At 39.1% G+C, this 26,498-nt stretch overlaps 3 protein-coding genes and 2 long non-coding RNA genes across 8 annotated transcripts in view; 2 read left to right on the top strand and 3 right to left on the bottom strand.

Moving 5' to 3' along the window:
- sdc2 (syndecan 2) overlaps window positions 1-435 on the bottom strand; it is a 46,357-nt gene extending 45,922 nt beyond the window's left edge. Inside the window, exon 1 of the mRNA XM_086279051.1 lies at window positions 1-435. Within this exon, the coding sequence (XP_086135177.1) occupies window positions 1-60 (60 nt within the window). The 5' untranslated portion in view covers window positions 61-435.
- Window positions 8-15,876, top strand: LOC147303613 (uncharacterized). The gene is made up of 6 exons (XR_015126776.1): window positions 8-615; window positions 1,121-1,154; window positions 10,010-10,152; window positions 10,266-10,372; window positions 14,846-14,968; window positions 15,626-15,876. It is a non-coding gene; the product is annotated as an uncharacterized LOC147303613 (long non-coding RNA).
- ppp1r36 (protein phosphatase 1 regulatory subunit 36) lies at window positions 2,994-13,115 on the bottom strand. 2 transcript variants are annotated; one of them, XM_086279045.1, is made up of 11 exons: window positions 12,760-13,098; window positions 12,509-12,573; window positions 12,330-12,410; window positions 12,065-12,201; window positions 10,448-10,517; window positions 10,250-10,348; window positions 9,978-10,103; window positions 8,059-8,101; window positions 7,228-7,445; window positions 5,142-5,342; window positions 2,994-3,497 (listed from the first exon to the last, which is right to left on the bottom strand). In XM_086279045.1, exons 1-11 carry the CDS (start codon window positions 12,787-12,789, stop codon window positions 3,398-3,400), a joined length of 1,170 nt encoding a protein of 389 aa, XP_086135171.1. In that variant the 5' UTR covers window positions 12,790-13,098; the 3' UTR covers window positions 2,994-3,397. The 2 variants fall into 2 exon arrangements, with proteins under 2 accessions (XP_086135171.1, XP_086135170.1); XM_086279044.1 differs by having other exon boundaries at window positions 12,509-13,115.
- On the bottom strand, window positions 14,560-26,498 carry LOC147303611 (uncharacterized). The gene is made up of 5 exons (XR_015126775.1): window positions 26,246-26,498; window positions 25,263-25,334; window positions 24,173-24,227; window positions 15,977-16,022; window positions 14,560-15,799 (listed from the first exon to the last, which is right to left on the bottom strand). It is a non-coding gene; the product is annotated as an uncharacterized LOC147303611 (long non-coding RNA).
- On the top strand, window positions 20,598-23,465 carry LOC147303612 (putative thiopurine S-methyltransferase). 3 transcript variants are annotated; one of them, XM_086279906.1, is made up of 9 exons: window positions 20,598-20,676; window positions 21,500-21,640; window positions 21,911-22,003; window positions 22,096-22,228; window positions 22,504-22,556; window positions 22,642-22,716; window positions 22,876-22,961; window positions 23,108-23,152; window positions 23,319-23,465. In XM_086279906.1, exons 2-9 carry the CDS (start codon window positions 21,543-21,545, stop codon window positions 23,432-23,434), a joined length of 699 nt encoding a protein of 232 aa, XP_086136032.1. In that variant the 5' UTR covers window positions 20,598-20,676; window positions 21,500-21,542; the 3' UTR covers window positions 23,435-23,465. The 3 variants fall into 3 exon arrangements, with proteins under 3 accessions (XP_086136032.1, XP_086136034.1, XP_086136033.1); XM_086279907.1 differs by lacking the exon at window positions 20,598-20,676 and adding an exon at window positions 21,166-21,386; XM_086279908.1 differs by lacking the exon at window positions 22,642-22,716.

Here is a 26,498-nt window from a genome sequence, read left to right as displayed (position 1 = left end):
CGTTTCCCCGGCGAGGAAAACAACCAGCCCGAGGGTGAAAATTATCCAAACGTTCCTCATAATTCCTCTGTGAGAGTTAAAAACGCGTTGTGGCAAACGAAATGTCAAATGTTTCCCCACTCTTCTTCTTTCTCCCTCTCGTTTTCCTTGCACCCAACTCCTGCCGCTTCTCTCTCTCTCTCTCTCTCTCTCTCTCAGGAGTGGGATCCCACCGGATACGTGTTGCGTTTTGATTATTCCTCCTCCCCTCACCCCGGGCACTTCTTTTTTTTCTTTCTCTCTTTTTTCTGCTGTGTAAAATCTGACTAAATGTATGTAACCGTACAAATGCGCACGGTTTAACAGCGAGGTCCTCCGCGCTCCGGTGTGTGTCAATGGAATCTGCACGAGACACCTCGCTCGCTCTCTCTCTCCCTCCGCGCGAGCGCTCGCTCAAAATAAGAAAGGGGCAAAGTGTAGAAGCGCGAGCACGTCGCTACCGGCGCTCCGGTGAGTGCGTGCGCTCCTTTCGACCGAGTCACCGCGAGACGCAGAGAGAACTTGCGAGCGAGCGACCAAAAACAAGGCAGTAACGACACTCACAACAAATCGCTCGTGTAGTTTTATTGGTGTACAGTAAGTCTTTATTTTAATTAGTTTACTATTGTCTATTATTTCAACCCGGGAGGTCGGATAACAATTCTGCACGAGGATAAAAAGGCTCGGCTAAATGAGCTATTTATCTCCTTGTCTGCGTAACAATCCTTAATTGCACCGTAATGAGGATTACACAGTTTAATTCAGCAACTGCGCCAATTTACAATCAAGCCTCGAGTTTGTCGTGCAGCATTTCTACCAACGCGTTTGATTAGCTTCTGCAGCTGTATTTTTGTATCAGTAAACAGGCTTTATGTGAATAAAGCGCAAAGCACCCCGTTAGAAACACGCTCACAATATGGGTGGAAATAATGCTATGGGCAAAGTCTCCCCCTGTTGGTATAAGTTGACAACTTTCTCTAGAGGCTTAAATCTGCAGTTCTGCAGTTTGTGATGAAAACCAAGGCTGAACATTTAACTTCTGATTCAGAAAAACTACGTTTGCTTTCACCTTCATTGCACCTTTTTTCTTCTTTGTTCGCAGATTTATTAAGTATGTCGAGTGGTTCCTGGTTCTGGTAAGTCTTTAAGTGTTAGGTAGTTCTTGGTAGAGTATTGCACCATCACTGGTTGTGTTTTTTCTAGTGAATTCTTCATGTTTGCAAATCATCAGCTCATGCCTCTGAGGCAACACACACACATCCTGACATCTTCAGATTCACAAGACTAAGTGCTTTTTCCTCCCTCATCTAATCTTATTAAAACAAAATAAAATACTGAAATAAAATGCCATTTGAGGCACAAAGCACGGGCACAAAACTAAATTCCAAGGAAACCTTTCTTTGAAAGATTCCCTGAGCGTTATTGAAAGGCTATTAGACAAATGTGGTATGTTTTAATTACATTTCAATCAGTGGCAGACACTTTTGTACAAAGGGTGGTAAAAATCAGAGCTGGAGCATATCAAAAAGAAGCCTTTGAGATGGAGAGCTTCAACACGCTGTTCCACTTTCCACCTGACACAAGTGGCACTCTGCTTGTTGGTGCATGAAAGAAAGTTGCAAGCAATCACCCCTTCTTTTTTTGAGGGGTTGGGAGAAGTTGCTGAAGGAAAATCAAGGTAGAAAGAAGATGGTTTTGTACTTTTGCAGTAACATAAGCACCATTTCCTCCAAATTGCTCACTAACATAAATAATTCACCAGAATATTTTGTGGAAGGAAGTGTCATTTAAAACCAAACTATTTCCAGCTGTTTGCATGGAATTAAAATTAATTTCACTACCCTGTGCTGAGTTGAGAGTGTACAGTCAGTAGATTAATTATTCTTTTTTTCCTTGTGTTTTGGAAAATTGGCTTTAGGTTTCAGGGGCACAATTAAATTCTAGGAATGGTCATGTGATGGTTTACATGAACTAAATTAGGCTTTATTATGCTTTTCTAAAGAGAAAAGCATCATGAAGCATACTGGGATTTAATTCTTTATATCAGAAATGTTAATGAAAAACCTTTACTTGTTTTATCTCCAAATAGTTTGACTGTCATTAAACAGCAAATTTTACACACAAAGTAAGTAAAAATATTCCTCAGATTACATTTTGATGAACAGCCTTTTTAGTTTAACTTAAGTTGTTGTCAGTACTCCCGAGCCAGTTTAACACCTCTGATTATTAATCCAGGCCAGTGAGCAAGAAGCATTAACAGACAAGACAGGTTTCACCCTGTCAAGTATCTGTCAGTTTGCCTGTTATTAGCCACACCGATCTAGAGGAGGAGGAAGGCAAAAGGAACAAGGGAGGAGACAGAGAGGGAAAGTGATATTAATCATCAGGGGGGAAAGACGGTAGCCAAAGAAGAACAAGAGTAGCATGTGACCTTTACAGTTTTCCCTGTGCCTGTCTTCAGATCATTCATCCTCTGTGACCTGAATAAAAACAAGCAAGAAAACTGAATTGTGTCAAAGGCACTTGGGCAGAAATCAAATACACTTCAAAATTTTTGAAATTAAAACTATATCCTGCGACCCATCCCCCGTCCTAATGCTTCCCAGGCTCTCTTTCCTATCCTCACAGGGCTTAAGTCTACTCCTGGTGTCCCAGATTACACAGCCAATTAGGGCAAAGGCAAAGCCCCTTCTGCTTCCAAGCCTGGCTAGGGTGGTGTGTGAGTGTGTGTGTGTGGCACTAGTTCACATGATTGTGAGTCTTGTTTCCAACAGCACAAGGACCCATAAATGACAAAGTCAACTGAAGGAAAGCCTTCAAAGACCTAAAATAAATTAAAAAATCTTGGTGTGGAGCATGCATAATTTTACATATCGCCCAGTTTGAATTATGAACACGCTGAGGTCGACTTGCTTTATTTTTCTATGTGAACTGAATATATTTCATATTCTATAGAAAGGAGACCTTCAAAAGTGTTATGGATTTCATTATATTTTATTCAACAGCACCACCAGCTGGAAGCACTAAACAGATTTATATTCACAGGGCTTAAGTCTCCCAACAAATATCATGTATGATAACAGTCCAGGAATATGATTTTTGAAAATGAGCCACACATGAAAGACTGAAATCTCAGCTTCTACCTCATTCTTTGCCTTTTCTTTACCTGTGTGATGTGCAAATAGATGTTAGGCCACTGAGAGTACACACATTCACATGCAAGTCATTCAATATGCAACGTTTACAGTGTGCAGTTTTTAATCTTTATGTGGATGGCGCTTCCATGTCTGAAAAGGCCGCCACTTGTGTCCTACGAAGGACAACTCGGTACCTTGAGCACAGATTCCAGAATGATCTGCACTGTTATTACCATCACTGTCTACTTCCTTGTCCTTATCCTCATGAAATGTTTCTGTTGTCCATAGGGTATCAGCGTACTGTGGCTGAATCGATCCAAGGGCTTCCCAAGAATCCCAAACCTGATTAAATGAAAGAAAGATTAAAAAAAAAAAAAAAACAATAGTGATATCTTGGAGGAAATATTATCTATAACTTATAACAAAAAAGGAACATCATTTGTATAATTAAAATCTATGAATTATTCCACATTTTAGATCAAATACAAAACGTAATTAGATGGCCCTAAAGATTACAGGTTTCCTTTTTACATTTTTAAAAAATATTTTCATCCTGCATTTCAGTCAGTCAGTTACAGTCGAAAAAAGAAAGTCTTCACAGGACTGTAAGCAGCCCTATGAAAAACTAAGAACATCCTCACTGCTTACATTAGAATTACGAGGGTCAGAAGCAGCCAGGTGGTGCTAATCTAATAGACTTGATTAACTGATCAAGTGCGACCCTCTGTAAAAGCAGACGTTTTGTTAGTTTAAGACAATCCTTAGGAGGAAGGCATCAGCAATAATCTTAGATAAACCACTTTTTTTCTAAGCTCATTGTCCAAACAATCTGGAGTCCATCATTATACAGTGAGAAAGATTACTCACTACATCCCAGCAACTTTACGCCAAGGTCAGACTGTAATGCTCAGAGAAACAAGAGCTACATCTCAGACTCTACATACCTCTGTTGGCATGTTAAATGTTAAAGATCATAACTGTGCAATTGTTTGCTTGTTTGGAAAGGTTGCTAGGAAAAAAACAACAATTTTCTCTAAAAGGAACAGCAGCAAAGCTTAGGTTGTCCTGCTCAAACCATTGGAGTTCTGGAACAATATCCTTTGGACAGACAAGACCAAAGTGGAGATGTGTGGCCATAGTCAGTTGCACCACATTTGATGAAAGCATATCAGCACAAGCACTTCACACCAACTGTCAAGCACAGTGGTGGAGGGTTGTTGATCTGGACTTGTTTTGCACCCATCCTGGAGGGTGGCCAGGACCTGGACACCATCCAGTCATTGAGTCAACCGTGAACCCCTCTGTATGCCAAAGTATTCTGGAGTCAAATGTGAGGCCGACAGCTGTCTGACTGAAACTGGGTCATGCAACAGGACAATAATCTCAAGCAATAATCTACAACAAGACGGCTGAAAAAGACAATAATGAAGGCGTTGCAATGGCCTATTAAAAGTCAAGACCTGAACCTGCTGTGCCAGGGCCATTAGAGAGCAGTGCATAAACAAGAAAGAAGAAGAATGGGCCAGAATTCCTCAACAGTGATGTGAAAGAATGGTAAAATTTAAATTATAAGTTATTGCTTTTTGTTACTGTTAAAAGTTACTGAGTCATGGAGTGTACTTAATTTTTAACTAAGTACACTTAATTTAACCAGATCAGACTCAAAATGCAGAACACAGTCATCATCTCCCTACTATTTATACAACCAAAGGCAGTTTTTTTTTGCAGTAGGTAAGCTCCTGCTAATAGGTAAGGAGGAGAAGTAGGTATCAGATAAGCTGGATCAAAACAGAGGTTAAACTTAAGAAACACTGACAGAAGCACTCGTCTCTTTGTCTTCTGGGTGACTTTTAACAAGCTTGCCATAAGCCTCATTCATGTTCTGTCACACAGCCTTGACCATTGTTTGTGATACGCCTGTAGTCAAACCAACCCATCTTGCCCCTCATCATAGTAAAACACAAAGGACATGAAGTTCTACATCACCTGACAGAGGCCAGCTGCTGGTCGAGCTGCTCCATGAGGGCTTTGGTGTCACAGTACTCGGCCTTCAGAGGGATCTGATTCCTGGCTCGGCTGCCCAGGAACAGATGGGGTGACTGTTCTTTGGGCGAGGGCAGCAGAGACACCATCAGAGGGGATCGCTGATTTACTATGCTGCTAAGGAGTGGGTGCCTTTGGGATGTGCTGATAAAAAGCCAAATCACAGAACAGGTGAGCATTTTAAATAAATGAATAAATAAACATTCTATATTTAAACCCCCAAGGGAAATATGCAAGTGTAAAAAGGGTATATTTAAGGAGAAGGATTGTGTGTGTCATACAGCAGTGTGGACACATTTCTCTCAAATACATTTTACACAGCTTACAGCAGAAAGGCAAACTCTGGAGCTGTTTACATATTTTACAACACTAAAGCCATAATGAATATTTGTCTATATGAAAGCTCATCCAAGCAACATAATTTACACAACAGCTGTGTAAATTATGGAAAAAGACACATTTCGTACTAATTTGTCATACCTATGATCTTTATGGTGGAAACTTAAATACATATCCTGACGTGGTTAATCAGAAAAGCTGTTATGGTAGTAAGACTTTCCAGATCCAGATGCTGATACTAAAGAAAAAAAAATACAACAAATACATAGCCTAACACAGCGGTCTCCAACCCCCGGGCCTCGGACCGGTACCGGTCCGTGAGTCGTTTGGTACCGGGCCGCGAGAGTTGAGGCTCAGGTGTGAAATGTATGGTTTTCAGGGTTTTTATCGGTTTTCAGCGTTATTTTGTTATCGTTTTTATCGTTTACTCGGTTTTCCTGGGTCTTTTCACGTGTGTTATGAATAAATTTTCTTTTTTTTTGGTACCGGTACTAGTTTTATTTTGTTGTATTTATCCGCAACACCTTAAAGGCCGGTCCGTGAAAATATTGTCGGGCATAAACCGGTCCGTGGTGCAAAAAAGGTTGGAGACCGCTGGCCTAACAGATGTTTTAGAGCATTTTCTGTGGGTGATGAAGGCATTTCAAATTGTGTACATCCACCCTCAGGAGGAGAGCAAGCTTCAAGCCTGGCTTTTGATTGTTTGCTTTCAACCTGACAGCAGGAAAGAGCTCCAGCCCTCTGACAGCTTACAAAACTACCCATTTCATGTCCAACAGAACTGAGCTACACAAAGCAGGCTGTCAGATGGTCCCCTCCTATTGGACAAAGCCGTGAATCTGTCTACATCAATCATTTTTCAGTTAGACGTCATACATGGCATCCATCAAACTCAAATTTATTGTCCGAGCTATTAGCTTGTTTGCAGTGTAATGTGGTGATCCAGGTTAAGACTGGTTACACATACTAATGGTTAAACTAAAAATCAATAAGTGTTTAGGCGCTAATTTCCAAATAGCAAATCTGGAAACTGATTTCATGGGATGCACTATATTGCCAAAAGTATTCTCTCATCTGCCCTTTGCAGCTATAACAGCTTCAAATCTCTGGGAATGCTTTCCACAAGGTTTAGGAGTGTGTCTGGGAATTTTTGACATCCTTCCATTTCTAATTCATCCCTGTTCACTCAGGTGGTCTGAGTGAATACACCAATTTCTTTTCTGCAATGTAGATGAACAGAAATGGTAACCTGGATGTTTGGTCTGTTTCTAAGCATCCACTGGAATAAACTTTAAAAGAGTGAATTTAGGAACAAGCTAAAGCAGAATAACGATCTCCTTTTACCTACAATTTCTTTCCACCTTACCCTCTAGTCATGATTGCTTTTCACCATTTGTAAATATTTAAAGAATTGCTTGTAAAAATGCCGGCATCAATGGGAAAACCTCAGCAATGCTGTAATTATACACCAAGGCCATTGCATGTGCTGCTTTATAACCTTTTATGACTGGCATGTGGGTGAAAACAATAAATATGGAATGGTAACGTCACAGTAGTAGGACTGTGATCAGGAGCATAACTTTACCACACTTTTGTCTACTCAAAGGCATTTTAAATACCTGTTAAATAAAAATATGCAGAGGAGTCTGTAGTAACACCTCAAAACAACCTTTACTTCACATTTATATACCTTTGTTTTAGTGGACTATTATGTCTCATCTTGGAGTGAGCTGCTCCTGTCTCCACTGAACCATTACTGGTAGTTCCCGAGTCGCCGTCAGTCATATTCTTCACTGCCATGTTGAACGAGTCAGAGTACAAAAGACGTCCAACCTCCTCTTGGATGTCCTTCAGGTCCCTCCTGCCAAACGTCACCCAGGCCACGTAGCAGAAGAAGCTGTACAAGCACTAGAAAAAGGGAGACCGAATCAGTTCTTTATCAAGCGGACATTCGTACATTTTGTCCATGTATTCACAGAACAAACATTTAGTATCCCTACTCGCAGAGCAAAGCCCCAGGTGGCACCTTAGTCATCTGTGTTTTTGAAAAGGTCACAATAGCTATTTCTGTTCAAAAGGTCACACACTGAGCAGTCAATAGGCTGCTGCTGTTAGCGTGGCATTGCTCTCCTTGTCAAGCCACCTGGCTAAATACCAGTGAGGACCTGTCAAAGCAAAGCACCTGTGTTGAATCAACATCCCCTACCAGTAACTAATTCATTAAGGACACCAGCTAAAACACCACTCAGTGTGGTTCTGCTCTGCTCCCCGCTGCCTGCAATCACAGATGGTGAACTGGCCTCGACCCTGACCAGCTGAAGGACCCATTTTTGTCTACAGGTGTGACAATACAGTTTTGAATCTTTCAAGAACATCCAGCCAAATTCATCAGATTTCAACAAGTTAGACAACTGACATAGGGAACAGTTCCTAACACTCATTAAAAATATATCAATCTGGGTGATCCGTAAGCTTTGAATGTGAGAAACATGTGCAGCACATTGTCATGATTGCACCTTACCGCATGAAGAAGCCATTCTCTTCTATTTGACGATATCTGCCTCCTAGAAATAAACACAGGATATTTGTATTAACAACACACTGGTATTGACTGACTATGAATGACATAATGATTTCAGCATAGAGCCTAACATTTTGGTTTAGGATTTGTGAGCTGTCTGGCCACATTTAAAAAACTATTATTTGCTGTACTTAAACAGCAGGTACCATTTTGCTGATTAAACCCTTTTAAAGACATGACCACAAAGAACAGTATTCAACACCATGCCAATCTGTGATAAAATGTAAGCATAAAAACTGGAAAAGAAATCCAAAGAAACCTTTAAAATCTTCAGAAAGAATACATAAAAAAAATCTAGCATCAAGGTGTTAGCGTTCTTTAAAATATACCTATTACCTGAATCCAATTAAAGGAAGAAAGCATGTGGATATGGGCTCTCTGAGCAAAGTAAAACCAGAGTTCATATTTTTCAACTCCTTCCTCCCAAACCCAATTCCAAAAAGCGAGACGGTGTGTAAAATGTAAATAAAAATTGACGAGATTCATTACATTCTGATTTTATTTATGTTTTATAAAGTGTCTCACTTTTTCTGTATTGTATCACATGTCAGGATTACAGTATATCGAAAATATGTGATTATAATGGGAGTCAATGGGACCCAAAATGGTACAAGGGCAAAGGGAGGGGGTAAATATGTGAATCTCCTTTACTATACACCACACCATAGAGGGGATCATTGAATTTTAAAAATAATCCTAAAATTCACATCCTGGGCAAGTATCATGCAACTGGTCTTTAAAATGACTGATATATTTAAAATCGAAAATCCAAAAGTACCATAAATGGTCCCGTTTTTCCCTAGGGTAGCACGAGGGTTAAAGACTCTTTACTCCTGTGTCTTCCAAGCACAATATATGTACAATGGAAAATTCAAATGGCTAAATGACTTCCTCAACATGTCCTGAAGTTCTCCTGAGGCTTGGTAACGAACTAATCATGTGATTGACCTGTGTTGACCCAGGGTAACATCTAAAACCTGCAGGACAACAGCCCTCGAGCCCTGGAGTTGACCACCCCTGGTCTAATATGTAGCTCTTGGGTTTCTGACAGTTCCTCTGAGAATTGCACAGTCTGCGCTTGAGGTGAATTTTCTGAAACATCCAAAAATGGAAAGATTGGCAGCTGTCTTGGATGTTATCTCCTTGTGAATAATCTTTCTCATTGTAGAATGATGTACATTAAATGGTTTGGAAATGGCTTAACTCTTTTCCTCTAAGATCATGACTGATGTCTTTCATCACTGGCATTGTGTTACTACAGATTAGCAAACTGCCAAAATGTGGGCTTTTAACAAGGTGGTCACACTTGCTGATGATCAAGTAATCAAGCGATTAGCAGCACTTGACTGCTACTTACCCTCTTAATTCCTTTGGAAGCACTAATGTTGTACTTCATTTTTTACACATTGCTTCTGCATTTTGGGTTTAGTTTATGTAAAATAAATAATGACACATGTTGTTATAAACCTGAGATTGAATTTACATAATAACGTATATAATCTGACATCTAAGCCCTTAGAATTAAAAGAGGCTACAATTTCTTTTTCATTACTGAGGCTTCAGGAATCTTGATCAGCCACACTGCTGATAACAAACAACAAGAAAAATGGAAAGCAAAAAATAAAAACATTTTTAAATGCTGCACTTAGTGATGTAAATATAATCTCAGCTAAATAATATTCAGTGGCTTCCTTAGACCTCTTTAAGAAAGTCTCACTATTGCTACTCAGTAAGTATTTTTGTTCAAGTATCATAAGTAATACATCTGTATACATAACAAGTATACAACATCGGAGTGAAAATATTACAGAGAAAAGGGGACATTCTCTGCCTACCAGCTGTTCAGTGAGTTTGCTCACTTGTGATATGGGCAATGATGTTCTCTTTTCAGATCCATCATCAGGCGGAAGTAGCAGACAGCCAACTTCTTTTGAGCCATCTCCTTTTTAGCCCAAGCCTCCACCATCATCTGGTGCTCTGACAGGCTATCACCATTAATGGCATTAAGGAGCCGAAGAGGAAAAAAAGAGAGCGGTAAGAGACACGAAATGGAATTAAACACAGATGCATGTAAGTAAAATACAACAGGATTCAAACAAAGGTAGAATTTACCAGCTTGTACTCTACTTACACTGCTGTATGCACAGATTTATTCTTCAGGGTCTTATGTATGAAAAAGCAAGACAGGTAAAGAAGAAGTGTAATGAGGACTTTATCGAGCTCGTCACTCCTGCATCAAGACAAGGGCACAGAAGTATGAGATCTTTTTTATATGATACCTAGAAAAAAAAGTTATGACTGGATAAGGTCATATTATGTAATTCATTACTTCAATAACTCCAGAAAGCGGAGAGGAACGGGAAGCAAATAATTCTCCTGTAGCAAACCGACAGCCACCTCTACAACACAGAAAGTGTAATCACAAACAGCCATCTAATGTCAGTAGATGTAAAAATATCAACATCTAACTAAATGAGTCATTGTTTGACATTTTATGTGAAGTCTGGTCTGAGTTTAAAAGCAATTGGTAGAAAAATGTGCACATACAGTTAGGCCAATAAATATTTGGACAGAGACAATTTTTTTTGGTTAACAATTCTGGTTAAATGAAACAACTCAGATTCAGTTGAAGTGCAGACTTTTAGATTACATAGAATTGTGAGAAACTAGAGAAACTAAAGCATTTTAACACAATCTCTTCATTTCAGGGTCTCAAAAGTAATTTGACAAATGAAATAACTCAAAATAAAATGTTCATTTCTAATACTTGGTTGAAAATCCGAACTCATGGACATCACCAGATGCTGGGTTTCCTCATTTTTGGGCCTTTACTGCAGCAGCTTTCAGTTGCTGTTTGTTTGTGGGCCTTTCAGTTCAAAGATTAGTCTTCAACAAGTGAAATGCATGCTCAGTCGGGTTAAGATCAGGTGATTGAACTGGCCATTCAAGAATATTCCACTTCTTTGCTTTAATAAACTCCTGGGTTGCTTTGGTTGTATGTTTTGGGCCATTGTCCATCTGTATTATGAAATGCCACCCTATCAATTTCTCAATTTATTTGGATTTGAGCAGACAATGTCTCTAAACACCTCAAAATTCATTCAGCTGCTTCTGTCCTGTGTCACATCATCAACAAACACTAGTGTCCCGGTGCCACGGGTAGCCACGCACGCCCAAGCCATCACACTGCCTTCGCCATGTTTTATAGATAATGTGATAGACTTTAGACCATGAGCTGTTTCGCGCCTGCTCCATACTTTTTTCTTGCCATCATTCTGGTAGAGGTTGATCTTGGTTTCATCTGTCTAAAGAATGTTTTTCCAGAACTTTGCTGGTGGTTTTAAATGGTTTTTAGCAAAGTGCAATCTAGCCTTTCTATTCTTGAGGCTTATGAGTGGTTTGCACTTTGCAGTGAACCCTCTGTATCTACTTTCATGCAGTCTTCTCTTTATGGTAAACTTGGATATTGATACGCCTACCTCCTACAGAGTGTTGTTCACTTGGTTGGCTGTTGTGAAGGGGTTTCTCATCACCATGGAAATAATTCTGTGATCATCCACCACTGTTGTCTTCTGTGGACGTCCAGCTCTTTTTGCGTTGCACCAGTTCACCAGTGCTTTTGTTCTTTCTCAGGATATACCAAACTGTAAATTTTGCCACTCCTAATATTGTAGCAATTTCTCTGATGGATTTTTTTCCTGCAGCTTAAGGGTTGGGTCAAGCATTAGCACACAGCAACTAAAATATCTCAGAAAAAGGGTAGCTCTGATTCCTTAGCTTCACAAACGGTTTATTATTTGTTTTTCTTAAATACATAACACAAAAATATTTGTAAAAGTTTTTTTTTTAATGTAAGTTTTGAACCCTTAATTGTCCTCCAATTGTATAATGACCCTCAAATCACACAATATAAGTGTTGTTAGTTCAGCATCATAGTGGGACTTGCGTTTAACATCCTCAATGGTGACCCGGTCCGCTTGTCTCTTCAGCACTGAGGACCTGTACGCATTGAAATGAGCAGGGCTCAGTCTGCTCCTAATCCTTTGGCGCCCTCTGTGGTTCATTGTAAATATGTCAGCCAACCTGAGGACACAGCAGAGATGAACATGTGCAGGTTAGTTCCCTAAACATCACGAATTACTTAAAAATAAATAAACAAATGAAGAGTCTTTTTATTTTCAAGTTTAAGGTACTGTTTGACCCACACATACCACTCTGCTCGCTCCTGAAGCTCTTTAATGTTGTTATTGGTTAGACTCGCCGTCAAAACATTCTCTTCTCTTGGGTAAGAACTAGAAACGGAAGAGAAAAGCTTACCATTGTGATATTTAACAGTTTCTCCTGCTCGCAGGTGATGTATACTAGTGGCTTATTGCCTTGCTTTCCTCACCTGATAAACTCCAGCTTTTTAGATTTATCATTCCAAACCCAGCGGCCTAAAGGGGAAATGTTCACCTGAAAAGTACACACGGCGAGTTTCGAGTCTGGCATTTCAAGGTTAACGACGAAAAGGGAGCAGCCCAGACACCGCGCGATAATATTTACCGGCAGAAAAATAACATTTGATATCCCCCCCACACTTTTTTGTTACAAAAATGTCCAAAAGTTTAAGAATTCTCCCATTTATTTGTCGTAACTTACATTTTTGGAATCCTTTAAATATTTTGTCATTTTTATAACACAAATTTCCCAGAAAGCTTTCACTCCGTTATGCTCCTTCCTGTTTGTTGTTTGCTAATGTTAGCCACGGTATCCAGGCAACAGCCAATGGCGAAAAAGCTGGTCAGAGGCAGTCAGAGCCTTCAGATGCGGATTTCAATTAGCTGACCGGAGTGCTGTAAAAGCACAAAAACAAACAAACTTGGATTAATACGCGTGCAGAAGCATTTTAATCGTACAACATAACCCCATAAGGCCATCAGTAGATTATATCCTTGTGCTAATGGTGTTCATAGTGTTTTACACATCACTTTTTCTCCCCGATGATGCTGTTAGGATTTATGTTACTACAACGTTATTTGGCCCGTAAAATAAACCCCGTTACCCCCATTAAATCCCCGATAGTCACAGTTTATTGCAATTAAAAAAGGAGTCAAAACATATTTAAAATGAACATACAAGTTGCTGTTGTGTTTAGATATACTGCAGGGGTCTAAAGAGTCAGTACATTTTTTGACATCTTTCAAAAGTCAAGCATTAATGTGTGTACTATAGTATATAGTGCAAAAAGTTAAAAAAAAAAGAGAGAGAGAGAGAAGGATATGCGGAGTGTTTTGTAATCATTCTGGAATATCCATTTTCTATTTTAATTCTTTTTTCTGGCTAAGCGCTTGTGTGTTTACCCAGTATCTGCTTTCCTGAGCACTCGAATCTCATAAGCTTGAATCACTCTTTGGAGTGTCCAAGAAGTCCAACCCCAGTCTTGCTTTTTGTTGGGTCATCCACTGATGTATGTATCACAGCTACTTGAATGTAAGATTAAAATCTCTCCTAATGTTTTGTTTCTGGTTGCTTTACAGAATTTAGCATTAAGTAAATTTTGCTTATGCATATTCTGATTGCACGTGTTTTGCTATTTCACCTCATATAGTATAGTATCAGGTTAAATAAGGGTTTACTGAGAAAAACCATTGTACTGAGAGGGGGTAAAAACCCAAAAAACAATTTTTGTATATGAATAAAAAAGGTCATTTCAGGTCTGAGAAAGTGTTTAATGCCTTTCAGCAAAGCACGAACAGCAGCGGTTATTACTTGTGGTTTTTTCTTTATGATATGACATGACTGGCGAGCATTTTCTCATATCTTTAGCTGATAATTCCTATCACTTTGTTAGGAAAGTTCATGCAAAGTTGTCTACTTCTCGTGTATGCTATCAAAATTCATCGGTAGTCCATCTGATAAATGAGGCTCCAGGTGGGGCAAAGCATACCGACATGGCTACAGTCATTCCTATGACCCCTCTTTGCATACAAAAGGCAGTTTGAACTAAGACCAATGATATAATGAGAACTTTAGCGAGAAACTTTAACATTCATATCTGGAGACAGGGCTGAGAACACATGATGTTACAAAACCAGACCTAGCTGCAGCTATCTAAGGGTGAGTGATCACACACAAAAGAATCAGTAGTTAGTCAGAGCTGATTAGGTTAGATTACTGCAGATGCAGTAATCTGCATCTTCTACTGTGCAAATCCACTGCAAGAAAAGATAGTCAAAGCTTCTAGCTCACATGCCTTTGATAACTGGTCCAACTTCTTGAAACAAAGAATTTCTCTTTTGTCACGTGAGAAACCAAACTGTGATGTCTGAAACTTGCCAAATGACTTGCATAAAATGAGAAGCTTTTTAAGGTAAATAATCAGATTTTTCTTTTTTAGTGATGTAAATAAACTTGGAAATATATTGATATCATGGCTAGAAGCAATTTATTCACCCAAAACATATGGAAAAGTTTCACAATGTAAGTTACCCTTTATTAGTCCCACATTCACATCCTTCTTTATGTTGTGGTGTACCAATGATTCATAAAACAAACCAGTGAGGCAAATAACACCAAAACAGTGACGCTGTGTAGCCAAAAACCAGCTGCGGTTTGAGGGTAAATATTTTCTTATCAGATGGGGACATTATTTCCAAGAACACCTTTGCTTACAAATCTGGAAGTATTAATCATACAGTGCATAACAAAAAGCAAATGTCTTTCTTCTTTTTTTATGGTTCCATAGAAGAAGGCCCCTCCTCTGTGGAACTAACTCCCAGTTTGGATTTGGGACACTCACCCTCTGTACTTTTAACGAGTTAAAAACGTCCCTTTTTTTTTTCCCCAGTTTGTAGAAGAGCTGGATCAGGTGAGCTTGAACCCTCCGTTCGTTTCACTGCAATAGACTTAAGCTGCTGGGGACCACTCACAATGCACTGAGAGTTTCTTCTTCACTCACCTTTTCTTTTCAAATCAGTTATATTAAAAAGGATGAATCACAGTTGCACCAGGTTATTAGATTAATGCACATGGACAGAGCCAGGAAAGAGTCCAGTATCATTTATATTGTTGACTCCTGAAAACTGGCCATTGGCTCACAATTAAATTCGAAAGCGTCAGATGCTGTAGATGTGGACTGGTCGGAATTAGCACTACTTATAAATCCAACAGGACTCTTGGGATTTAAGCTTTTGACTTGTGGCAATACACCAGATCTGTATAACTGTATTCTAAAACCACTTGATTGGTTGTCATAACATTACAGGCCCCTACATTCTATATATGGTTTTATTTTTAGTATGTCCTAAAAGAATGCAATTAATAAAAAAATACAACAAAAACAGCTATCAAACTCGTAAAAAAAAACCCTCACACATTTTGTAAATGTTTTATAAGTAATTTATTAACATTTAAAGTGTATAACAACTGAGGCGTTATAAACATTTTGTTCTATTTTAAAAGTATTGTTTTTAAAAGCTTTCAGGAACTGAAAAAAACTCATTTAGCACTTTACTTTTCTCCCTAGGATTTCCTTCACCAGGATCGGCTTTCTTAAGGTCTTTAAACTGGGATCCTAGTCTTTAGCTGCTCTTCGGAGTGATGAGGTACGCATTTTGAGTACATTTATCCAGCCACCACTGTCGCTGTAGGTCTGTCATGGCATCCATTGACTGCAGCAACTCTATGTCACAGCTGCTTCCTGAAATTTAAAAAAAAAAAAAAAAAAAAAAAAAAAATCAGGAAATTTCTGGAAAAAAGACCCATAAATTTAACAAATTCTGCACATATCTATTTTGTATTTTGGTTAATTTCTAGGCAGTGGTTGTATGATTGTGTGCAAAACTGCTCAGCCATAATTATTTTTCATAGTACTCACCAAACAGACTGTGTAACTGCTCATCAGGTACAAAAAAAAGGAGGACCTAAGAGATGAACAGATTCAAAAATAACTTTAAACCTCCCTAATGGAACTTTCACACCAAATGCAAAGCAAAGCATAAGGTTTCACCTCACATTACTTGTTTAAACACAAATATTTGCAGCCAATGGGAAGACTGCAGATCGTTGGAATCAAGCTACAGTAACACATTTCCATAACCTGCCAGCAGGTCCTTCAATATTCACTCACTTTTCTCCAAGCCTGCTCCTTTATTCCTGCCTTTTTCCAAAAACCAAAATTGAACCAAATAGCTCCAGCTGACCTCAAACTGTATCAATAAGCTTGCCTTCCTTTTCTGATTGTTGGGAGCATCAGCATCAGTTTAAAATGAGGCCTTAATCTCTTCTGGGTTGGGGTCCAACTTGTTTGGACTAGTTTTCTGAAAGTATTTCGGGACACAGTTTTTACTTTCTTACGCCACTGAGGTAGATAAAAGTGGGGTCTTTACTTGTGCACTTGGGGCTGATGGAAAACAATTTCGTTCCGTTGCCAGTATTCTTCCCATTCACTGAGGGCCATGACCCGATCTGCCTGCTTGCCAAGCATGCTGGTTCTGTTTGCCTTACTCCCACCACAAGTGGATAAAGAAGAGCACTTAGACAACGAGATGAGAATGGATGATCCGCACAGGATTACATATACACATGTGCCTTTAGAGAGTATTTACAATGCATGCAAGGTTAAAAAGCCCGACCAAAGACTATTTGATCCTACTGGTAAGTAATCAGCTAAAGCCAGAGCAGTCACAGTTAGCCAAAAAGCTGTATGTAGAGTACACAGTTTTGTGCCAAAAAGTGGTCATCTGCCAAAAACTAAGCAAATAAATAAAAAATGATTGTACTATCAAAACTGTAAATGAGTTCTTAGTCCTAAATCTGTCGAACATGTCGCTCATGAATGATGAATAAATATAATAAATAATAATAAAATAAATATCAAGGTAGTTTTTGGTAAAATGAATTTTTATATATCCTTCATTTATAATAAAAAAAAAAAAATGCCACTAATAGTAAAACTGTCTTTTTCAAGAGACATCTGACCAAGAGGTCAAATATAAGATGACACAATAAATTATTTCAAAACAAAAAAAAGTACACCCTTAAACAAATTCAGAGCATTCAGACTTCTTTGGTAGAAGTCTATCAGCATGGCGTATTGTGACTCTGCAATATTTGCCCGCTCTTCCTTGCAAATGTGTTCCAATTTTGTCAGATTGTTAGGTCTGGGCTCTGCCTGGGGAATTGCAAAAGTTTAATTTCCTTCCAGTGAAGCAATTCTTTTGTTGATTTGGATGCATGCTTGAAGTTAATGTTGTGAAATTCTTCTTCATCTTCAACCTTCTAGCAGGCACCTTTGGGGCCAAAAGTGACCGGGATTTGGAACTGTTCATTACTCACTTTACCTTGACTAAAGCCTCACTTCCAGCTAAAGAAAAGAAACCCCTAAGCATTATACTGAAAACCACCATGATTCACCATGGGTATGGTGTTTGTTTGGGGTTTTTTTTTTTGGTGATGTAAAGTGTTATTTTTGTGCCAAATCTGCCTTTTGGAATCATGTCCACAAAGTTTAACCTCGATTTCATCAGACCATAACACATTTTCCTACATGCTTTTGGGAAACTACGGAGCCCCTCTGATGACATGGTCCAAAAAATAAATAAATTGTGGCCACAAAATACTACTTCGCGGGCATGAAATGGGAATAACGTGCGAACGAAATGCTAATTTGTGGGCACGAAACACTTGACCAATAACCGTGATCCTTCCCAGGCCCTTGCAGTTGGTTGACAAAATCTATCCCGGCGTCCATGTCGTACTTACGTTACGCACACGTTATACCTATTTCGTATATAGACTCACCCCCTTGCTCACTCCCTCCCTCCTGTGCTGAATCATAGAGCGAATGAATCACTCAGGACTCACTAACCCCCTCCCTCCTGTGCTGAATCAGCAGCTGTGTCCCAAAACGTCGGCTGCATCCTCCGGAGGCCGCATTTGAAGGCCGATTACGTCACAGCCAGGCGACGAAGGCTGTCCCAATTCGTCGACTCCTTCAAATGCGGCCGACAAATGTGTCCTTCATTTCCCCAAATTTGAAGGATGGGTCGGGTGTGTCCTTCGTGGCCCACCTACCCCAGAATTCATACCCCAGCCAAATTTCAGGTGCCAACAATGGCAGCCGCTGCTAAGTTTTCAAATTAGTCTTATTAATCTTTCTGGGTCGCAAAATAAACTTTTAACACATTTTCAGGCGAGAAAGTAGCTGTGTAAATCTGCTTGGTTTATCAAGACATCATATATTTCCAAAAGTGTGCCGACGTTTTCGGAGACGTCTGTTACCCACCCGCTCGATAGCTAGCCGGGGGGTTCAATGGTCACTCCAGCCGGCGAGAGCAACGGACTCCCGGCTTCATCGTTTTCAGACCCCTGCTCTTTCGCTACTCAGGTTAAACATGATATATAAGTCACTCGGATACCATAAAAATGTAATTGTTTGCCTTTTTTCTGTGTTTTATTTGTTCCGGAGTAAATCGGTTTGGCTGAGATCAAAGTTATTAGATTATTAGATTAAATAAAACTTTATTAATCCATCGGGTGGGTTCCTCCGGGATTTTTACACAGCTGAGTAAACGTTAAACAGAAAACTGATTAAACAGAAGTGTGAGACGGTCGAGAATTTACGCCAGTGTCCTGTTATATTTTAGATAGATATGTTTTAAACAAGGAAAAGCTTGAAAAGGGACCTTGAAAGTGCTTAAAAGTGCTTGAATTTGACCATGAAAAAGGCGTATGAACCCTGATTTATGTTTTTTTTTTACACATACGAGGTGGGCAGCCTGTAGGATACAAGCAGATAGAAAGTTCTTCTTTTCATTACAAGCGCTGGTGTAGCTTGCCTCCACCCACCACTATATAAATGCATTCCGTTACTAGTCGGATAATCTTAAAGGTTTTTATTTTATTGCGCCTGTAATATGAGAAAGTAAAATAAAGCCGCTATTGGAAAAAGAAATAGCTCTTTACTGAGAAAATAGTTATCAAGATCACATTGTCATAATATTTAAGACAGAATTCAAACTATGAGTTTGTCTGTGAAAAACTAACTGCCGCGATCATTCTGTCTCTCTATACAGCATGCGCTCCGATCTCCGCCGACTCATCAGAAATCTGCTGCATCACCCCCCTGAACTCTCCATGCCCCTGAACCCTCCCTCTCTGACCCCCCCAGGAACCACCCCTCCTTACGATTAGTCACACATATGAAATCGATTAGACACTTCCCCCCTCCCATCACCCGATGCAATTCGTTGCGCTTATGGATCATATTACACACATCAGGATTCGATTAGTCACTTCCGGAGTACTTCCGGTAGGGTCAAAAGGTCAAGGCTAGGGTCATCAATCAAATTTTGACACAAGCAGGATACCTATTTTTTTGAAGTGTGTGTATTTTTAATTTTTTTAATGAAGTAGAAACTACGGAAAAAAGACCTATGCCAGAGCGCCTCAGTGTAAAACCGGGATTTCTCAAACACTTGTGCCGCTGTGCGTCCGGAAAACACCTTTCCCTTCCGTCCTTCCTTATGACAGGCGAACGTGGCTCATGGGGTTGGGAAGCGCATCTGTAACCGGAAGATCGCCGGTTCGATCTGGTCGTTGTGTCCTTGGGCAAGACACTTTACCCTACCGCCTACTGGTGTTGGCCAGAGGGCCGATGGCGCGATATGGCAGCCTCGCTTCTGTCAGTCTACCCCAGGGCAGCTGTGGCTACAACTGTAGCTGCCTCCACAAGTGTGTGAATGCGAGAGTGAATAGAGCGCTTTGGGTGCCTTGAAAAGCGCTATATAAATCCAATCCATTATTATTATTATGAATTCTTATTGTCTTGCTGACAACATCGTATCACTGGAGCCGTACCAACCCAAGCGTGGAGAGAGGCAGGCTGGGCAAGCGAGACTAATCACTGTGCAACAGTCCAGAGACTTTCTGAGGATTAGTGACAGCTGCCACAGTTTGAATCGTGATTGCAGCAAGCGTTTACAGAAAAGAGAAAGAAACAGAGGGGTCCATGATGGAAATAGTGCATTATTTATATCGCAAAGGAATACATGGGCAATTTGAAAAGCAAATTCTGGTATGCATATAACTCATAACTGAAGATAGAGTTTATATAGCATTTTAACACAAGGTTATTTAATTAAAAACGAGAATAATAAAATCTCAAAATACAAGGAGGTAAAATGTATATTCTCATATGAAAAAAAAGTAATGTTTACTGTAGTCTGAAAATAAAATCTAATATTTTACGAGACGAGCCTTTATGAAAAAACCCTGCGTACCCAGAGACATCTGCATAAAAGGTACCATCAAATTAGCCAAGAGTTCTAATCACACACACACAACATTCACATTATCTTCTTTTGTTGTATTCCTTTGCTTAATCTTGAGCAATGATTTAAGAACTCGAGATACTGTTACTCAGAATGCTGAGTAACATTTTTCTGACGTACCATGAATGCATCATCAGGCTCCTCCAAAACTAGAAATAAAACCCGCTTCTCGCACTTTATAAACACTGAGAGACAGCCGACCGAGAGCTCAACGGAACGCCTCGCCTTGCAGACAGAACTCGGGGTAAGAATTCAGTAGAGCCTCGCTGCGTTTATTGATCGGAGAGCTTGCCCGGTCAGCTGTGTTGCTGAACAAATATTAGCAGCCTTCATTCAGGAGAGACACGCTTTGAGTTTACCGGAAAACGTGCGGTTCTAATGTCTTTTCACGAGTACTGTGGTTGTTTTTATGCTGCGCTATTGCAAGGCAAGCGAGGATCTGACATTGTTATTGTTATTGTTATAAACTATTATAATAAAAAATATTTTTATTTTTATTTTAGTTGTTTTTAGGTGATTCGATGCTGTTTTATCTTGTTTTTGCTTTAACATAGGGCTGTTTTAATTTTATGTCTTATGTGTTTTATTTATTTAATTTGCTGTTTTTTGTTATTCTATTGTTTTAACTTATTTTCTGTACAGCACTTTGTTCCTGTGCTGGGTATTTTAAAGTGCTTTATAAATAAAATTGGATTGGATTGGATTGGATAAACTATTACACAATTATTCATTTCCACTTAAGAATGACGCTTTAACGACGCTGTTATTCAAACCATTTGTTTGGTTATAGCCATCGTGCCATAGTTTAGTTTATAACGGGACAACAAGCTCGTGCAGATCCACGATTAATGCAGATGATTTTCTACCAGAAGATTCAAATGACCCATCGGTTGGGTTTTGTAACCCTGCAGGTGACAGCTCATGGACCACACGTGCTTACATTTTGCCGTTGCTGTAGGTGTCTTTATGTGCAAGACCATAATCCTGTGCGGATTATGCATTCTCTTCCTGTCTCCAGCGACATGAAGTGGGGTTTTTTCACAAACAATTCTTTTTCTCATGTCTAGCTGCTCTCCTTTAACCGCTGATCGTCAGGCAAACATAACCAGCATGCTGGAACAGCAGGCAGATCGGGTCATGGCCCTCGGTGAATGGGAGGAACGCTGGCAACAGAACAAAATCGGCTTCCATCAGCCTGAAGTGCACAAGTAATGACCCCACTTTTTTATGTAGTTCAGTGGAGTGAGGGTGCAAAAGTAGCCCAAATGCATGTAAGACTTGTGAAGATTACATCAACTATAAAGGTGCATCACCACCTAAAGCTGTGTCCTGTTAAAAGCTTTAGAAAGTGAGCTTAGATTATCTATTTTTAAGACAAGTACCATCAATACGGCTGATCCAGACATCACCAGACATCACCTCAACATGAGATTGCAGCAGGAATGTGTATTTTGCTGTTAATACTGTTTTTTTAACAGGATGCTGAAGAAAAACATTGATAAAGTTCTCAATGGACGAACAGGAGTTCGCTTCTTCTTCCCTCTGTGTGGGAAAGCAGTAGATATGAAGTGGTATGAAAACATCTTACTAAATTAAATTAAGTTGATCAGTATTAGTGTCAGTTGTCATCTTTGCTAACCTTTTGTTTTTTCGTGATTCTCAGGCTAGCAGACATGGGCCATTCAGTGGTTGGAGTGGAGATTTCTGAAAAGGCTATTCGTCAGTTTTTTGAGGAGAACAACATGACGTACACCGAGGAGCCTGTGCCTGCTATACCTGGAGCAAAGGTTTACAAGGTTGGTGAACTTCATGTGTGCAAACACGACCACTAAATGATCTAAGCTGAGGTAGTCAGTGTTATTGCTTCTCAGCAATTAAGTGTCTTTACGCTGAATAGAGTTTTTTATGGTGATGCCTGAGTTTATTATGTGCATGTGAGCAGCTCTTTCTTCTGAAAACCGTTTTGATCTCAGTGAGATTTTGGGCAGAATGGCTGCAAGCTACAAGAAAGTTATATTGCTTACTTTAAAACAGACACAAGTTGTTCATCCGTGCTGTCTTTTGTTTTTAGAACTCAGAGAAAAACATCTCCCTGTATCAGTGTAACCTGTACAACTTCTCCAAGTGAGTAAACTACATATTGTTTTATGCTTTTTAAAATAAAATAATTAAAATTACTGTTAAACTGAGTTCCTTTCTAACTTCACAGTTCCATCGAGGGTCAGTTTGGAGCAATTTGGGACAGGGCCTCTCTCGTGGCCGTCAACCCAGGAGACAGAGAAAAGTAAGATGAGATGAAGACCCTCATTTTAAACCCTTAGAATGACATTTATTTCAAACTAAATAAACTCCAAAACATTATGTTCTACACAGTTTGATACTGTATTATATAATGTATCCATACACGGATGTCCCATGCCAATGCTATTCTTTTATTTTGTAGGTATGCAGCTCTCATTATTTCTTTGATGGCGAATGACTGCAGATACCTCCTGGACACTTTACTGTACAATCATGATTTATATCAAGGTATTCTATATCATTTCTATATTGTGTGTGTGTGAGTGAGAGAGAGAGAGAGAGAGAGAGAGAGAGAGAGAGAGAGAGAGCGAGAGAGAGAGAGAGAGAGAGAATAAACATAAAATACCATATTTTAAAATCTGTTGATCTCTTAGGGCCTCCCTTTTTCGTGCCTGATGAGCAGGTGCATAGTCTGTTTGGTGAGTACTATGAAAAATAATTATGGCTGAGCATTTTATATATTAACCAAAATACAAGTGATAACTGACAGATTTGTGTATAACTACAAAATATGGGGTCTTTTTTCCAGATAATTAGAAACGTTTTTAATTGTGTATTATTTTGTTTTACTTTCTTTAAATTCAGGGAGCAGCTGTGGTATAGAGTTGCTGCAGTCAGAGGATGCTCTCGTGGACAAACGAAATTGGGGACTAGATAAATTTCTTGAAAATGTGCACCTCATCACGCCAAAGAGCAACTAAAGGCTCAGAGTTTAGAGAAAGAAGAAGAAAATCCCGGGAAGGAAAAATAAAGTGGAAAGTGAAAGTGCCTGAAATTCAAGAGAATTTATAATTCTCCTTTTTATTTGTTGTTGTTATGGATCAAATAACATGATAATAAAAAAACACGATCATAAGACAAGATGTCTGGTGTTTTTAATGAGTTTTGTAGCTGTTTAATTTTATTTATGACTTTTGCACTCAAAACAAAACATAGAATTCAGAAAATATTAATTCTATGATAAACAATCCACTGAATTTAGAATATGTCGAAAGGCTAAACTGTGGGAGTCACCCCTGCGTAAACCTTTTATTCAGTCGTGGCCCACAGAGAGTGCAAGGAACACTGACAAACAGTCAAAACTGGCTTCTGTCGGTCTCAACTGCACAAGTGAAGACTTAATTTTATCTATCGTCCTATTAGAAAACAAAATAATTTAAATATGTGTCTAATGTGTGTGACATGGCAAGAATACTTCAACTAGAAATTTACTTTAACCTCTCCACCAATCACCCAAAGAAGTGTCCCCCCAAAAATTTTATTTCCCACCTAAATTCCACTAATCACTGCACCCCTCTCACGGTGGTACATCCCATCTGTCGTCATTTATTTAAAAGTCAATGATTTATACTTAAATCATGGCTTATGGTTGACCAGGGAATGACTCTTTGGCAGATGACATTAGTACTGCACCCCAGAGATCTCCTGTATTCACTTACTTTCTGTCATGTGTAGGCTGTGTGCAGGCAGGATAGCAGGACCCAAAGTCCAGACCTATGGAGGCAAATGTGAACTCAAACTTAGATTTATTGCAAACATAACCAAAAAACTAAACTCAAAACTACAAAAACCAAACAGGCTGACAGGCAAAACACACAGCATGGGATTATGGAGATCACGACACAGACAAAGGAAAACACGGGGCTTAAATACACAGAGGAATAGTGATGGTAAATTTGATTCTTTTTACTGAATCGAGTTTTAATGAGTCACTCACCAAAGTGAATCGGATTTTTTGAGTCATTTGATTCACTGAGTCAGTTGACCAGTGAGTGCAAAAAATGTACATTTTCACTCAAACTTAATTTGTTTCTCTTTTCATGTATATCCTACTGCTAAGATGAATGATTCTAAAATAAAACAACTATTTTATAGAGCAAAAAAGAGCAAAAATATTTCTAAAATTAAGCAATTTTCTATCAAAATTGCTTAAAGTATGAAATATTCATATACAAATACACATAAATGTGTGTACTGTCTCAGTGTGAGCTTGAAGACATTTATAATGTTAAAGTAGTTTCATGTGTAGGTGCTGAAACACATTTTGAATGAAAGCCGGGGAACTTTGGTTGCACAGAAACAAGTGGCTATTCTTTGTGACCATATGCATCAGTCCCTCATATTACCATTGAGGGACCAAGGCACCAAGCTAATACTTTAAAAAGCTGCAGCAATACACACAAATATAAACAGTACTTGGTGACAACTTTGCTTTTAGCCTTTAACCCTCTGGGGTCCAGGGTATAATTGGCCGTTTTTGACTACTTTTGATTTGGCCTCTATATTTCACCTTTAAAAACAGTTTATCTTGCCAATGTGTTATTTTCTTATTTTGACAAACTGTATCAGCACAATTTATCTAAATTCAGACAAAATTTTAAATACAGTAGAAAGTGATATTTTTGACTGTAAAAACCACAAGCATGTTTAACGAATCATTTTCATAACTTGAAATGCAAAAAGAAATTGTACATTTTAAAAAAAAAATATGCACAAGTTTTGCAAACAAAGTTATATGGTACTATTTACCTAAAAATGCAGCCAAGGCGCAGACGTTTTTTAAATATCCATTTAAAACCATTTACAGGAAAATCAGGTGTTCTGCATCAAAGAAGAAGACACACAAATTATTTATGCGACTCCAAAAAATAGTTTGTGTCCACTATAACACAAATGAGAACAGCACAGGGATAAACCTGCAGGTGTGTCACTCAGCGTTTACACTGCAATCTGCCTTTGGTGGCTTTTTTGCAGCAACTGTGACATTCAGAGCTGACACACAAAACAAAACAACGACTACACTACACACTAACTACACAAGACAACACACTAACTTGAGACTCCAAACACGTCACAAATCTCTCGCGTATCAAAACTCTCTCTCTCTTTCGCTCACTCGCTCTCTCTCACTCCTAAAACGTCCCCCTCTTCCCAAAAAAACAAATGCCACATGTTGCCATATCATTTTTTGATTGGTCGACATGGTACATTTTTCCACCAATAGAGAAGGAGTGTTTTTTCTTTCTCTTTTTTCACTCACAAGCAAAGCGTGTTTGCTAGCGCTCTCCTTAGAAAACACAGTTTTTACCGTTTCTTCCCGGAGTAAACGCCACTGTGTTGTATTCAGAAAAAAACACCCATCGGTTTTACGTGGCCTATCAACACAATTTAAAAACTGGTATATAGTTTGAAGTCCGCATGTTCGACCCAAGTTAAAATGGAGACTGGGTCCGTCGACCCCAGAGGGTTAATCAGAAAGCCTTAAGTTGGCTAGTTACGTATCGGGCTAATGTTTAAAGCTTTCACTTGAGCAAAGTAACTCATATTACTGCTAAGTAATGTTAGCTAAGTTCACAGCATATTCCATAATAGCGCTGCCATACTGCATCACACTCAGTGCATTTCAATCATTGCTCCAGCGAGTTTGACAGCTAGCAAAATAATCATAATTTTTTTTAAAAAAGTAGCATGTGTAACGTACACCTACTGGAAAATTATTTACTAGAACTCACCTATCATGCGACTGTCTTTTTCCATCAAACACTCATTAAAACAGCAACCTACAGGTATGTTAGCGCACTCATCCCCGACTGTCCGAAGGAGGGGCGGGGTCACACGTTGAAACAGAGGCGCAAGGCAGCCCAGGCCGGGAAATTTTGCTTTTACATTTTGCGACTCATTTTCTTTTTATATCTGATAAGAAAACTATTCAATCAGATACTTATTTGTGGTGAATGAAATACAGCTACACTTTCAAGCACTTAT

This window comes from Aulonocara sp. 'chitande type north' Nkhata Bay, linkage group LG22 (genome assembly GCF_057382095.1).
Source record: "Aulonocara sp. 'chitande type north' Nkhata Bay isolate Kocher_YH1m ecotype deep benthic linkage group LG22, A_spYH_male_GT1.1, whole genome shotgun sequence".
Lineage (NCBI taxonomy): Eukaryota > Metazoa > Chordata > Actinopteri > Cichliformes > Cichlidae > Aulonocara > Aulonocara sp. 'chitande type north' Nkhata Bay.
Note: the sequence above shows the minus strand (reverse complement) of the source record. Positions and strands in the feature narration are given on the sequence as shown.